The sequence below is a fragment of the Phalangium opilio genome, unplaced genomic scaffold (genome assembly GCF_054372755.1).
Source record: "Phalangium opilio isolate 3A_F unplaced genomic scaffold, DU_Popi_V2 ptg000217l_1, whole genome shotgun sequence".
NCBI classification, from domain to species: Eukaryota; Metazoa; Arthropoda; class Arachnida; order Opiliones; family Phalangiidae; genus Phalangium; species Phalangium opilio.
In genome coordinates this window covers 9060511-9076620 of record NW_028324218.1, presented here as the reverse complement: position 1 = coordinate 9076620, position 16110 = coordinate 9060511, and the positions used below count along the sequence as shown (strand labels likewise).

Here is a 16110-nt window from a genome sequence, read left to right as displayed (position 1 = left end):
CCATAGAGACTTGATAAAAACTCCCAGTTTTTGTCCTTAAGTTTTATCTCTAAAATGTCGGGGTGATGTGGGGTGGGGTACTTCATCTGTGGGGTCGGATACTTTTGAATTTTTATCTGTGGGGTCGGATACTTTTGAATTTTTATCTGTGGGGTCGGATACTTTTGAATTTTTATCTGTGCTGGGTCGGATACTTTTGAATTTTTATCTGTGCTGGGTCGGATACTTATGAATTTGTATGTTTGGGGTTTTTATATTTATTTTCTTTTTATTTATGTGCTGCTAATTAAATAGATAACGATTTTCCCCGTTTCGTTCTCGTTCGGTAGCTATCGCCATCTATGTTATGATTGACTGGAACGTTTTAATATTACAATTACAGCATGGGTAAATCATTTCAGCATTGTACTCATTAGGGTAAGGTATAGAGGAGTTATCCACTCGTTTGGGTAGGGTATAGAGGGGCTATTCACTCGTACGATGTGGCTACTATTACGAGCCCTTGGGCCGTCTTGTTCAGATTATATAAGCAATTTCAGCCACCCTTCGTATATTTTTTTTAGCTAGAGTGGAAGGTAGCGCAGGGAACACAGTGGCCCTATAATTCCTATATATATAATCCTATGTTTTTTAACCTGTCCTATAATTTCATGAAAGGTTCTGTTTTCAAAGTAAAATCTTGGTAATTTGTTACTTTTTGTTACTTTTTTAGATTTTTATACATAATTCATCCCAAAATATTATATTATATATTAACAGTTTTATTCCTATATTTTCCTATAAAAACACATGATTTTTTTTCTACTATAAAATCTTATAATTCCGGGATGATGTACATATATGATGAGGCTCTTAGTTTGACTTGCCCTAGCTGTTGTCGTGCCAGAATACCCGCCTTTGGCAGTATAAAATTTTTCGTTCGTCATTGAAGGGAAAGTGAAAGGGAGAGAATTGTGTAATGAGGTGACATTTTCGTTCATCTACTTATAAGGAAGGGAATTATGATAGTAAGGTTAAGCTACATACTCTCCCTTGAAAATTTCTCTCGCTCGTCGACAATACGATTTCACGCTTTCAATACCGCTCCCCTATTTCAAAATTCAAAGAAATCGAGGGGAATTTAAAAGCAAAAGAAAATATATATGCCTACCTACTGAGGTTATTTTTAGAATGGAATTTTTGACTGCGCTCCCTGCTAGTGTGAGGTTGGTTGCATGACGTAGTACTGCCTAGTCAAAATCAATCATTGAGGCTGACAATTTATTGTTACGTTCGTTTCAATTACGCAAATCGGCTTTTTGCCTTTGTTTCTCGCTTCTCACAATGGAATTGCATCTTTTGACATTGTTCAATAGCTATTGCTTCTTTTGGACCAATTTGCTTCTGGAATCATGGATGAAGGATGCGCGTGCAAAACTTTCGACGCTCAACAGGATGTGCAACTCCCTATACTAAAAAGTAGACAACTCGATACTAGCGCCGCCTGGCTACCAGCGCTGGAAACCCTCGTGGGAAAAATAAAAAATACTGGACACGAGAAAAAAACACGCGCTACCGTTGATTTTTTTCCTTAGCGTCGTCTGCTAGAAGCAAAACAGTGATTTTTTTTCTTATGTCCAGTATTTTTTATTTTTCCCGCGAGGGTTTCCAGCGCTGGTAGCCAGGCGGCGCTAGTATCGACTTGTCTACTTTTTAGTATAGGGAGTTGCACATCCTGTAGAGCGTCGAATGTTTTTCACGCGCATCCTTCATCCATGCTGGAATCATTCAATAGTTTGTCGCTTTCATATCGTAATTCGTTAAACACATTTCGACGATTAGAAGTTAGATTGTCACTTGGGGTGCACAATATACCTTTGGTATCGGTGTGTGAGTGTGACGCGGCAACGTGTCACCCACTTGAACAGAACAATACAATTATCACGTACTATACCTTCTATTCCAAAAATCGTTTAAATCATAAATCAGACTTGCCACAGTACCTAGAAAACCTCGAAAATTGTCAGGGAAATTGGCTTATATGGTCAGGGAAAACGGCTTTATATGGTCCGGGAAAACGGCTTTATATGGTCAGGGAAATTGGCTTTATATGGTCAGGGAAATTGGCTTTATATGGTCAGGGAAATTGGCTTTATATGGTCAGGGAAAGCGGCTTTATATGGTCAGGGAAAGCGGCTTTATATTGTCAGTGAATTGGCTTTATATTGTCAGGGAAATTGGCTTTATATGGTCAGGGAAATTGGCTTTATATGGTCAGGGAAATTGGCTTTATATGGTCAGGGAAATTGGCTTTATATGGTCAGGGAAATTGGCTTTATATGGTCAGGGAAATTGGCTTTATATGGTCAGGGAAAACGGCTTTATATGGTCAGGGAAATTGGCTTTATATGGTCAGGGAAATTGGCTTTATATGGTCGGGGAAATTGGCTTTATATGGTCGGGGAAATTGGCTTTATATGGTCAGGGAAATTGGCTTTATATGGTCAGGGAAAACGGCTTTATATGGTCAGGGAAAACGGCTTTATATGGTCAGGGAAAACGGCTTTATATGGTCAGGGAAAACGGCTTTATATGGTCGGGGAAAACGGCTTTATATGGTCGGGGAAAACGGCTTTTTATGGTCGGGGAAAACTGCTTTATATGGTCAGGGAAATTGGCTTTATATGGTCAGGGAAATTGGCTTTATATGGTCAGGGAAATTGGCTTTATATGGTCAGGGAAATTGGCTTTATATGGTCAGGGAAAGCGGCTTTATATGGTCAGGGAAATTGGCTTTATATGGTCAGGGAAAACGGCTTTATATGGTCAGGGAAATTGGCTTTATATGGTCAGGGAAATTGGCTTTATATGGTCAGGGAAAGCGGCTTTATATGGTCAGGGAAAGCGGCTTTATATTGTCAGTGAATTGGCTTTATATTGTCAGGGAAATTGGCTTTATATGGTCAGGGAAATTGGCTTTATATGGTCAGGGAAATTGGCTTTATATGGTCAGGGAAATTGGCTTTATATGGTCAGGGAAATTGGCTTTATATGGTCAGGGAAAACGGCTTTATATGGTCAGGGAAATTGGCTTTATATGGTCAGGGAAATTGGCTTTATATGGTCGGGGAAATTGGCTTTATATGGTCAGGGAAAACGGCTTTATATGGTCAGGGAAAACGGCTTTATATGGTCGGGAAAACGGCTTTTTATGGTCGGGGAAAACTGCTTTATATGGTCAGGGAAATTGGCTTTATATGGTCAGGGAAATTGGCTTTATATGGTCAGGGAAAACGGCTTTATATGGTCAGGGAAAACGGCTTTATATGGTCTGGGAAATTGGCTTTATATGGTCGGGGAAAACGGCTTTATATGGTCGGGGAAAACGGCTTTATATGGTCGGGGAAAACGGCTTTATATGGTCGGGGAAAACGGCTTTATATGGTCGGGGAAAACGGCTTTATATGGTCGGGGAAAACGGCTTTATATGGTCGGGGAAAACGGCTTTATATGGTCGGGGAAAACGGCTTTATATGGTCGGGGAAAACGGCTTTATATGGTCGGGGAAAACGGCTTTATATGGTCGGGGAAAACGGCTTTATATGGTCGGGGAAAACGGCTTTATATGGTCGGGGAAAACGGCTTTATATGGTCGGGGAAAACGGCTTTATATGGTCGGGGAAAACGGCTTTATATGGTCGGGGAAAACGGCTTTATATGGTCAGGGAAAACCTGGAAAAGTCAGGGAATTTTGAAATGAAAAATTTGTGGCAACCCTGTTTAATAAAGTTTTAAATTTAGATCATTTGATTAGTCCCAAAAACGTCATAAGCAGACAATGTAATCTTTCCCATTTAGGAAATATTCGACAGTAGACTTAACAACATGGCATCGAGACTACAAGCCGAAGGTGGCCTTACTGAAGAAGAAGCTGCAAAATTTGGCCAATTCGATAACACATTGCAGAAATTAGACCAAAGATTGAAAGAAGGTACTCTTGAAGCTGGAAAGAAAGGTCATAACCGAGTGGCAGCTATGACGCAGTACATGGCAACAAAATTGGACACAACCCTGTTACCAACTGGCAACAAAGTACCTTCACCACCTCCACCTGTACTGCCAGATACTGAAACTTACTACGAACAACCCGCGCCTCAAACTACTTTTGGGAAAGGTGGAAGCGAATCGTGTTGTTTCTGTCGCAAACGCGTCTATTTAATGGAAAGGTTGAGCGCCGAAGGGTTGTTTTTCCATAGAAGTTGCTTCCGATGTGATTATTGCGGAGCTAATCTGAGGCTGGGGAATTACGCCTGTGATAGAACTGTTCATGATGATCATGAAACTGTTGGTAAGTGTTCAAAGCGTCCATAGGAATTACAGGAAGGCCAGCTGTCCTGTAAAATCCTATAGATGGTTTTCACACATGGAGAATTCATATCATTTACACCAGGAGACCGGGCTACCTGGAGGGCAAAAAGCAGACGGATTTCTGTCCTCCAGGTAGCCCTGCCTCTTGGTGTAAATGGTATGAATCCTCCATGTGTGAATTATATCTATATTTTTGAACCTATCATATAGAGCTATCTCAGTTGTGACGTTACTCCCTAGGTAAAACGTCAAGGGCTTAGCTTTGGCAGTGGGGGCCCATGTTTGGTACCGCTTTGGTTCTATGGGAAAATAACATGGGTGAGGTCACACTAAGGCTTCTGAGATAGCTCTATATTATCCTATAATTTCATGAAAGGTCCTATAATATCCTATATTTTTGACTTAGTCGCGAGTTTTCGTGTAGTTTAGCATCAAATTTATCATAATTTAGTTGGCTCTATTATCGAGATCACATTTGACTAGACACCAAAATTGCGGAGTTTCCTCAGGATTTTTAAATTATATCATTTAAGTTCCTCTGAATTTTCAAATTAAAATCCAATTTGTTATATTTTTTAAAGGTTTTTCTCCATAGTTTAAGCCGAAACAGTTCTAATAAAAAATGTCTTAGTGGACAAAGACTAGGAAAGGTTATAGATAAGAGAATAAAATGGAATGACTGAAGTACCAGATATTAAAATTTTTCAGTTTAAAGACATGATTATAAAACATCAATTATTCGAAAAAATACTTGTCTTCTTTTTTTTTTCACCAAAATTGCATTTGTCCAAAATATTTTATCATGAAATACCAGAATTCTTAGTCCTATATTTTCCTATAAAACAGGGAGCCCACCGGTCCTATAATTCCTATAAATTCCTATATTTTTGAACCTGTCCTATATTATCCTATAATTTCACGAAAGGTCCTATAATATCCTATATTTTTGACATAGTCCAAGTTTTCGTATAGTTTAGCATCAAATTTATCAAAATTTAGCTGTTTTTATCGATATGACATTTGAATAGACACCGGAATTGCGGAACTCGCTTAGAATTTTTTTTTATATATTAATTTTTTTTATATGTCAATAATTTATATATTTTAATTAAGGTCTTCTGAATTTTCGAAGTAAAATCCAATTAGTTTTTTTTTCTTTTTTTTTTGAGATTTTTCTACATAGTTTAAGCCACAAAATTGTATTAAATATGAGCATTTTTAGTCCTATATTTTCCTATAAAAACACATTTTTTCTCCTATAAAATCCTATAATTCCGTGAAAAAATTCCTATTTTTCCTATAAGGAATTTAAATTTCAGAGTGGGCTCCCTGATAAAAATACATGTTTTTTCTCCTATAAAATCCTATAATTCCGATTAAAATTACAATTTTTCCTATAAGGAATTTGAATTTTTGGCTGGACTCCCTGACGTCACATAATCTCCTTATCTATATTATGTTCCCATAATTCTACTTCGTTTCAGCTAAATTTTACTGCCCACCTCACTTCCGAATGCAAAGAAGCGATAAGCAGATGCAGCTGAAACAGAAACGCTTTGCGGAAATGATGAAACGGAAACACGCCTTCCTGACGGGTCCTTTGGAAGGAGTGACCTTACCCAAGAAATCACCTCCCGGAACTCCGGTCACTCCAAAAGAAAGCGAGAATGAAGTTTTGCAGTCAACACCGAAAGAAATAGAACCCGATATCACTTGCCAAACGCCTAAAACGCCAACCCTTAATGAAGCTGCGATCATTGGCAATGAGGACCAATGGGACGCCAATAACGTAGCGGCTCACAGTTCGTTGTTTGTGATATCTAGCGACTTCATAGAAAATCTAACTCCGGAAAGAGTTGAGTTTGAAAATAGTAACGTTGCCATGTCCGAAGATGAATTACTGACCAGTGAATTAGAGGAAGAGGAATTGACTCAGAAGAATCTTGGAATGTCTCAGGAAATTGATACCAGTGATGACTCGTTTTCAGATTTAAGGTTAGTGTCTATAATTTTTTGTAGACTTTTGTGTCTGTAGTCTGTACAATAGGTCTGGCACAGAAAGTAGTAAAGACCCCTTAGATATGCAGCAATCCAAGATGGCCGCCATCACTACAGGGTTCATACAAGCCGGGAAAACCGGGAAAAAATCAGGGAAATAAACAGTTGACAAAAACCTCAGGGAAATTTCGAATTTTTAGTAAAATTCAGGGAAATCAGGGAAATTTGCGTCAAACAGGGGCCGAAGCAAAATGTTCATAAACATCCCCCTCCATAGGATTAACATTACACCCAACTTTGGAATCTCATAACTGTGGTTATGTTAGAGATACGGGGATGCCCTTGATTATGTAATAGTCATATTTGCCCCCCCCCCTACTTCGTTAACATTTGCTCCATTGGATACTCCATATACGGGAAAAACCTGGAAATCTCAGGGAAATTTGTATGAACCCTGATTTGAAATTCATTAAAAAACCAGTCACAGCATAACTTTAATCTTTCTTCAGCACCGACTCTGACTCAGATCAAGAAGCAGCTTATGTAGAACAACTTCTGTCCTTCACTGCTGACGGTACTAGAAAATTAGCCGAAACCTGGCAACAACGACAATGCGCTAGTAACAGCGTGAAAGAAGAACGTAGCCAAAAATCTGACAACAAATTAGCTGGAAAATTAAGCCAAGTTAGATTCAAAGGTAGAATTGATGATGGAACCACAGATGCCAGCAAAGAATTTATCCGTGGTGACGAAGGACATAGCCAAGGGTCATCTACTCCAGAAGCCATAACGGAAGAGGATGAATCCGAGGATGAGTATGATGACGATGATGATGATGATGAGGATGAAACAGAAACAGGCGGAGATGATACTAGCGACGATGTCTTAACTGATGAGGAGTATAATTACATGGAACCTGAAAATGTCGTGGTACCTGAAGGTGAGTGAATTGTTCCCTTTTGATATGTTCATGTTTATTTTTATTAAGATTGAAAGTGGCATTGAAATAGTTGTATCATAAATCTGAAATCTTAGTCTGGAGGACAGATATATTTTATTACCTTCGTTAGATATGATAACGTTTGTTTCCATAATATTTGACTCGTGTATTACAACAGCCCAACTTCGGGAAGTGTTTTATCTTGGAATTGAATTGTAAATAATCTGTTTATAACACACTCCAAACATATAAGCCAAATGCCTTATTACCTAGCTTTTATAGCTTTAAGACGTACCGATTTTTTTTCGTCGGATAGTGTAACAGATAAGCGTAGTTACATATATATATATATGAATCATCGCGGGGAAGTGTTTTCAGCGTTATCTTTGTATTTTCTACTTGGGTGCTTCGTGTTTTTAAAAACGTACTGCTTAGTTGAAATCTTAGTCTAGGTTCATCATCATTGATTGCTGGTACCATTAAACCATAGCATAGGTCTGTTTTCTGTTGTTAGTTATAGTCACTGATAGTGTGCCAAAATGTGTGACTGAACAACGAGATGATGTGGTCATGGAAGTTCCTATATTGAAGCCAAAAGAGGCTACATCTGACAGTGAAGGTAAGCAATTCACATCATAACCCAATTTCAGGTGTTTCTTATATTTAACGCGAGATGTGTACATGTTACTTGGTCCGCGTAATATTGGTTTTTCGCGTCATATTATTGTGGTCACTCTTAATTGTACGCCTTATAATATATGTACTTAGTGTAATCCGCGTACTCATGATCTAATATTAGTGTAATCCGCGTACTCTTGATCTAATATTAGTGTTAATCCGCGTACTCATGATCTAGTATTAGTGTTAATCCGCGTACTCATGATCTAGTATTAGTGTTTATCAGCGTACTCATGTTCTAATATTAGTGTTTATCAGCGTACTCATGTTCTAATATTAGTGTTTATCAGCGTACTCATGTTCTAATATTAGTGTTTATCAGCGTACTCATGTTCTAATATTAGTGTTAATCCGCGTACTCTTGTTCTAATATTAGTGTTAATCCGCGTACTCTTGATCTAATATTGGTGTAATCCCACGTTGCATTATCATTGTCCTTCCAAAGTCAAGTGATAAGCCCACGATTTAATATAACACACTTAATCTTTGTTAACCGTAAGCAACTACATATTGTTTATTAGAATACACTGTAAGTGAGAGTGAAGAATGTGAGGAACTAGCAATCCAATCTGACGAGTCTTTGGAAGAATCTACCGAAACTGAAGAAGAACAACCTCCGATTGCTCATTCCATACCAACTATTATTATTGACGAATCGCCCCCACAACCCGTTGTTGAGCAAGATTGGGCTGAAGAAATGGCAGCCAAAACTGCATCCGAAACAGATCATAGCAATGAAATTGATAAGGTAGATAAATCGCGTGAAGTTAAAGACCAAGCACCAAACAAAGATAAGAAGCAGACGACGGCTATTGAAGATATTTGCGAGAAAACTGGTGAACAGTTTGACTTGGAAGCTGCCAGAGCTGCTGCCTGGTCTTTTGTAGATGACGTAGTTTCAACTGCTAGGAACTCATTAAACAATATTGATGATGAAACGGTTAATCAGAAATCAAAGGAAAATAAACTAAAAATTGAGGAGGGTGTCACGGATCAAGTTAAATCTGAAATAGTAACACCGCTTTTCACCGAAAAACAGGAACAAGTTAAAACTATAATGGTCGAAAGCTCTCAACCACAAATTGACGTTTTCAAAAGCTCCAAATTAAAATCTCTTCCTAAGTTAAGCATTGATAATAATAAGTATAACAATGAGAATAAAATTATTATGGATGATCAAAAGATTGTCAAGCAATCAACGGATTGTTCCGCTACTTCTCCCAAATCCGCTTTAAGTACGGCTTCGTACTCTTCCTCTCCGTTGATTATGGATTCCGCATTTACATTCAAAGATACCGGTGCTCAGTTACCACCAACTCCGCCGAATTCCGCTACTATTTTACAGGCATCAAGATTAAGTATGGATAAATTTCGATTCATAGCCGGATCGGGTACTCAAAGCCCCAGTTCTCCGGTTTATAATTCGCCGCAAAAGTCTAGCGCAACTCCTAAGGAACTCGCGTCAAAGTTGAATGAATTTAGGCGTAAAATTGAGGAACTTCAAAAGCAACTTCCTTCCCCGGATCAATCCGTATCAGCTGTTAAGCCTATTCAACAACCTAAAACTAGAGGGGAGTCTGCTGCTATGACGCAATTTGACTCGCGTTGTGACGAGTACTATACGTCCATGCAGAAGAAGAAAGAAAATGGGGAGGAGTTGTCGAAAGATGGTCCGAGTTCGCCTAAAATTGCAAAAGAAATAGAACCAACTCTCACTGTAACTGAAACTGAAACTAATAATAAAGAATCTAATGATAAGGTTGTGCAAAAGGCATCAACTACAACCGAAGCGGGATTAGTTAGTGCCAAGATCGACGACGACGCCCCTATATTGCCATTGGTGCCTCCTGATGAAGATCGTAAGATTAAAATTGAAGAAACTTCGAATAAATGTGATTTAAATCAAACTACTTATGAAAAAGATATTGGGAATGAGAAACACGTTAAATTGGTGCCAAATTTAGACTTGGATCTTCCTGTGAAAACAATTACTTTATGTAGTAATTCCCCCGCTCCTCTTATTAGCAGCTCTCCGGAGAGTACACCAAGCACAACGGAAAACACGATTAGTTCACCCGAAAAGTTTACAGATCATGTTTTACCCTTAGTTACCCCCGATAGTGAACGTGAAAATCCTTTTGACATTGATAAGAATGACAAAAAAGATAAAACTGATCCTAGAGAAACTGAACTTCAGGAGTTGGCAGAGAAATACAATTTCAATCCGTCTTTTATTACGTTACGTCGTAAAAAGGCTGAGAAAGAAGAGTTACCATACTCGAAATTTCATAATGAATTGGTTATTGATAGTAAATATCAAACGACACCCAGAAGCGTTACACCATCTAGTTCTTCCACACCACCTATTGTCTCTACTTCTAAGCAACCATTTTTTCCGCTTCAAAAAAGTAGTTCGGTCGCTACATCTACTGGAATGTCGAAAAGTTTGTTGTCCAAACCAGGTTACGAGTCACCATCCTCTGATATGTATAAAAGAGTATCTTTTTCGCCACAAAAGATCAACTTCGATTCCTCATCTTCAAGCGCTACACCTTCGAGCGAAACCAGGTTTCAAGGATATCGCGGTAGTTTCGCGGACAAAATTAGACCCAGAAGTTTATTAGGTGATACTATTTATTTGAAATCAATCGACATCAACTTGCAGAAGCAAGCTTTCCCATCTTTAAGCAAGCAACAAAATTTTGGTGGCAGTTGTGGGAGGTTGAAGGAAAGTGTGAGAAGTTCCAGCGAAGAGCCTCGTTCAGATATTAAAAAATCAAAGTTTAGCTCTAGTATTGGTTCCAGAAGTACGGATAATATCTTACTCGGTAGTAGAGAAGAAGATGATGATGACCTAATACTTAGAGATAAACGGGATATTAAAAGTTCTAGTCCTGAAATACATCTCACTCGGCAACCTTCAATCCCTAAATCAACTCCCATTTCTATACCAAGCAATAAAACCTCAGCCTCACTTAGCAAATCCGCGGAACCAATCAAAGTTCAACAAAAGATTAAAAAAGTTCCTTTCGCCGATGACGAAATCAAAAGTCTAGCTTCGGAATCGGCTTTTGGTTCAACTGAAGATGTTTTTGTTACTCCGTGCGCCGATGGGTTGTCCAAGAATGACAAGACCTTTTATGGAACTCCACCCAATACGATGTCTAATATGCAAAAGAACTACACTTCCGCTCTAAATAAACTCGAGCTGGATGAACCATTAACTCAAGAAGAGGAGAAAGCATTAAGGATGCAACGTACTGTTGATCAGGAAAAGGCTAGACAAGAAGCCAGGGAAAGGGCTCGTATGAAAAGTGACGAAGAATTGGGATTAAGTCCGTGTAATTATCGCAAAAGATATCAAGCGTCTTCGTTAAGTTTAGGAAATTACGACGAATTGAGCTCGGAAGATTTTCTCGATGATGATAATGAGGATATGTACGATGATGATAGCTTACACGAATCAAATGATAACTTCGTAGCTAGAAAACTCAACTTCAACACTTCTCTAAAAGATCTGGATAAAAGTACCGAAGAAGGACTAGAAACTATCAATCCTTGTATTACTAGTCCATCTGGGGGTGAATTAGATCAAGCTACGTCCTCTTTAACTGATACCAAAAACTATATGGAATCATCCCTTTCACCCGATGATATTGAAGTTGCCATCGAAGGAACTGGAATTAAGAATTCCCTTATGAGGAAAACGGTACCAATTATTACCAAACCGAGGAATGTCGTGTCATCTTCAACTGAAAGCAGTCCCGAAGGTTTAGATGCCCAGGGTGCTTCGATTGTAAAGAGTAAAGGAAAGATTAAATTCCGTTTGGACAAGAAACCAGCGGAATTGGAAAGCAGTTCAGTAGAACCTGATGAGAAAAGAAATAGCGGTAGTGGGAAGAAGTCTTTATTTTCGCTGTTAACTTTTGGAAGGAATGGTAACAATCCCAAGGACAAGAAAGCATCCAAGAACAGGTCTTCATCCTTACCACCTGATACTCGCACTAAACCCAAAGAAAGGGCTTTTCCATTGCTCAAATTTTCCAAAGGGAAAGAAAGGACCTCTAGGGAAAAGCAGAAAAAATACCTCTTGTCTCAGTCTGAGGATCAGAACGATGTGAGTTTTACCCTCTCGATATGTCACCTTTAGCCTGTTTCAGACTTAGGCTGTCGATAGGACACTAATGCGTATTCTGCATTATTTGAGCATTTTTACAATATCTTGTAGGAAAACGTCCAAACTACTAAAAGCGTACCATCTCCTGTCAACACTGCTGAAGTGAAACCAAAAAGTGCCTCTGAACCGCCAGAACTTAGGGTATCTTTCACACCTAGCCCAGCTCCAACATCACAGTCTATTTCTCTTACACCAGTTACTCCATTAACACCCGTCACACCTATTACTAGTGCAACAGTTACTCACTTGGAAAATGGTCTAGCACCCAAAGCTTCTGGTATGTTTGTTTGAAATCTTCACATTTATCAATTCAACACGAGACATAAGCATCCCAACCTTTGCACCTTAATGTACACCTACAGAAGCCAAAGCTTGGCCCCGATAATCTCTCACGTATTTACCAAGATTTCAGCTGCAATAATCAATAATTTCGTTGTGTCCAGTTGATAGCTACACAGACACAGAAGAAGAATCAAGCAAAGCATTGGGACTTTCATTAGCTTTAGCCGCAGATGCCAAAAGAGAAAAGATAGAACGGGATAAGAGGGTTCTCAAAATGGCACAACGTCTCCATCATCAACAGGAACTAAAAAGATTCAGAACAGCCCAAGAAATTCACAGACGATTGCAAGAAATTGAAGTTTCACGAAAGGATCTTGAAAAACGAGGTGTCACCTTAGAAAAAACTCTCAGAAGAGAAAGTGGTATGTTATTTTGGTTTTGATTTTCGTTCTGGGGGTCGTTTGAGATGTATTTGTAATTTTGTTAAAAAGGCGGCCAGTCTGAAGGCAATGAAGATTTCGATCTTATGCAAGAATGGTTCAGTTTGGTTAGAAATAGGAATAAATTAGAGAGGGAAGAGCAAGAACTAACCATAAGGTTCGTTACTTAACTTGCAATTAAAAAAGGATTGCGTTAAATTTGATATTGGAATTTAGGATGAAAGATTTAGAGTTGGAGGAGAGGCATAGCCATTTACAACAAGAAATGAGGGAACGAATGGCAATTGATGGTAAGAATTAACTTCGTTTGTTTAAATGTAGTTTAGGGATTGAATTTACACTCCGGAGTGCCAACTTTTTTCATTGGTAATTTATAGATAGTATAAAAACTAAAGCAGACATCGAAAAGGAAAGAGATATTCTCAGTGAAATGTTGAGAATTGTCGAGAAACGAGATGAACTCGTGTTGTCATTAGATCAACTTAGAATAGGGTAAGGTTTTATTTTTAATCTATAATATTCATTAATCATTCGGGGTTGAATTTAAATGTTTATGCATTTTTCACCACTAACTAACACGTTTTCCATCGCGACAATGCACGTTTTTCCATCGCGACAATGCACGTTTTTCCATCGCGACAATTCACGTTTTTCCATCGCGACAATGCACGTTTTTCCATCGCGACAATTCACGTTTTTCCATCGCGACAATTCACGTTTTTCCATCGCGACAATGCACGTTTTTCCATCGCGACAATGCACGTTTTTCCATCGCGACAATGCACGTTTATCGTTTTTCCATCGCGACAATGCACGTTTATCGTTTTTCCATCGCGACAATGCACGTTTATCGTTTTTCCATCGCGACAATGCACGTTTATCGTTTTTCCATCGCGACAATGCACGTTTATCGTTTTTCCATCGCGACAATGCACGTTTATCGTTTTTCCATCGCGACAATGCACGTTTATCGTTTTTCCATCGCGACAATTCACGTTTATCGTTTTTCTATCGCGACAATTCACGTTTATCGTTTTTCCATCGCGACAATTCACGTTTATCGTTTTTCCATCGCGACAATTCACGTTTATCGTTTTTCCATCGCGACAATTCACGTTTATCGTTTTTCCATCGCGACAATGCACGTTTTTCCATCGCGACAATGCACGTTTATCGTTTTTCCATCGCGACAATGCACGTTTATCGTTTTTCCATCGCGACAATGCACGTTTATCGTTTTTCCATCGCGACAATGCACGTTTATCGTTTTTCCATCGCGACAATTCACGTTTATCGTTTTTCTATCGCGACAATTCACGTTTATCGTTTTTCTATCGCGACAATTCACGTTTATCGTTTTTCCATCGCGACAATTCACGTTTATCGTTTTTCCATCGCGACAATTCACGTTTATCGTTTTTCCATCGCGACAATTCACGTTTTTCCCTTTATCCTTCGAATTCAATCAATCTTTAATATGCATTAAATTTATGCCCTAATCTAGCGAGGAGGTAGAGGAGAAGAATTTGGAAAGTAAAATGGCAGCTCAGGGTTTATCGCCAAGTGTTAAAAGTTGAGTGCTGTTCGGACAAATACATATATAAACATTTGTTGTTGGAAAAAAATATAAAAGTGCTATAGGAAGACGTTATGTTGGTTGAAATGAAAGTGAATACTGGAAAATCAAGAGACCGGTGGACAGGGCGAACGTAGCCCGGGTCGTATGAATACAGAAGAACTTCAGCCCAAATTTTATTCCCATATTTTTTAATGCTTTATGACACATTTCGGCCGCATTAACGCCAGCTAATCTTTGAAATTAGAGATTCAACAGTTGCTGTCCTAGTCATAATTTTTTAGTGGGCTTCGCTTTACTAAATTTATACCTGATTATTTTATTTAGCTATCATTAATTATATTAACAATCATTGTTAATACACGTAACCTAGATGCAAATTTTTTTTTAAATCAAATTAATAATGCTAAATATTAATTGCCCCCTTTAACGTTTAAGCCATCCTTTGCGAAGGTTGATGTAAATACTATTTGGAACAGTTAAGGGGGTCTTTACCATAATTCAGATAACTTTATCTCCAACTACATCAAAGTTTTAGATATAAAGTCGAGGTTATAATTTGTTTTCATATAGATGACGCTTTGCTTTAAACTTACGGATCAGGTTATTTGAAAACGCGTATAAAATAGTCAATATTTCAAATCGGAACCATTTATATGTTTACAATATTAAAAAAATACGAGCAATTTGGTTTTCTACAAGACCTGTGTGAAGCAGATCATGACGTAATGCTGTGTAGGGACTGTAATTGGTCCCTGCAGATTATGACGTAATGCTGTGTAGGGACTGTAATTGGTCCCTGCAGATCATGACGTCATGTTGTGGAGGGACTGTAATTGGTCCCTGCAGATCATGACGTCATGTTGTGTAGGGACTGTAATTGGTCCGTGCAGATCATGACTTAATGCTGTGCAGAGATTGTAATTGGTCCCTGCAGATCATGGCGCAATACTGTGCAAGAACTGTAATTGGTCCTTGTAGATCATGGCGCAATACTGTGCAAGAACTGTAATTGGTCCTTGTAGATCATGGCGCAATACTGTGCAGGGACTGTAATTGGTCCCTGCAGATGATGACGTAATGCTGTGCAGGGACTGTAATTGGTCCCTGCAGATCATGACGTAATGCTGTGCAGGGACTGTAATTGGTCCCTGCAGATGATGACGTAATGCTGTGCAGGGACTGTAATTGGTCCCTGCAGATGATGACGTAATGCTGTGTAGGGACTGTAATTGGTAAGTTTAGATCATGACACAATGCTGTACAGGGACTGTAATTGGTCACCCTAGAATTGAAACGTCATCTGATTCACTGAAAACTTAAACTTAAATTAAAAACATGGTTTTAATTTTAAATACTTATTTTATACACTCTTTTGAATATAGCCTGGTCCTTGTAAGTACTAGAAAACCTAAACGACATTCTACCCAAAAAAACGCATAGATTTTACTTAATTGGTTTTTTGACCCTTCACTGTTCCTGTATCTATTCACTCCTTGGCAATAGGCTTAATAGACAAGGCAGCTTTACTAAAAATGCTCATTTAAAAATACACCCGGACCAGAATATCTCGATTTTTATTTTGGTGATCTGTTTATAACGCTGATATATCTGGTGTAATTGCTTTAATTAATTTCTCTTTACTGATATTCGAGTTGTGACAAATGTTGTT

The 16110-nt window shown here is 38.5% G+C and overlaps 1 protein-coding gene across 1 annotated transcript in view; it reads left to right on the top strand.

The window, feature by feature from the left end:
• The window catches only part of Mical (Molecule interacting with CasL), a 30052-nt gene extending 15546 nt beyond the window's left edge, over window positions 1–14506 (top strand). The window contains exons 10-20 of the mRNA XM_089856987.1: window positions 3838–4327; window positions 5832–6342; window positions 6855–7285; window positions 7800–7904; window positions 8485–12080; window positions 12192–12417; window positions 12584–12844; window positions 12914–13019; window positions 13079–13152; window positions 13240–13354; window positions 14367–14506. Coding sequence (XP_089713113.1) covers window positions 3838–4327; window positions 5832–6342; window positions 6855–7285; window positions 7800–7904; window positions 8485–12080; window positions 12192–12417; window positions 12584–12844; window positions 12914–13019; window positions 13079–13152; window positions 13240–13354; window positions 14367–14439 — 5988 coding nt within the window. The 3' untranslated portion in view covers window positions 14440–14506. The remainder of the gene's footprint in view (window positions 1–3837; window positions 4328–5831; window positions 6343–6854; window positions 7286–7799; window positions 7905–8484; window positions 12081–12191; window positions 12418–12583; window positions 12845–12913; window positions 13020–13078; window positions 13153–13239; window positions 13355–14366) is intronic.
• Window positions 14507–16110: the final 1604 nt, after the last annotated feature.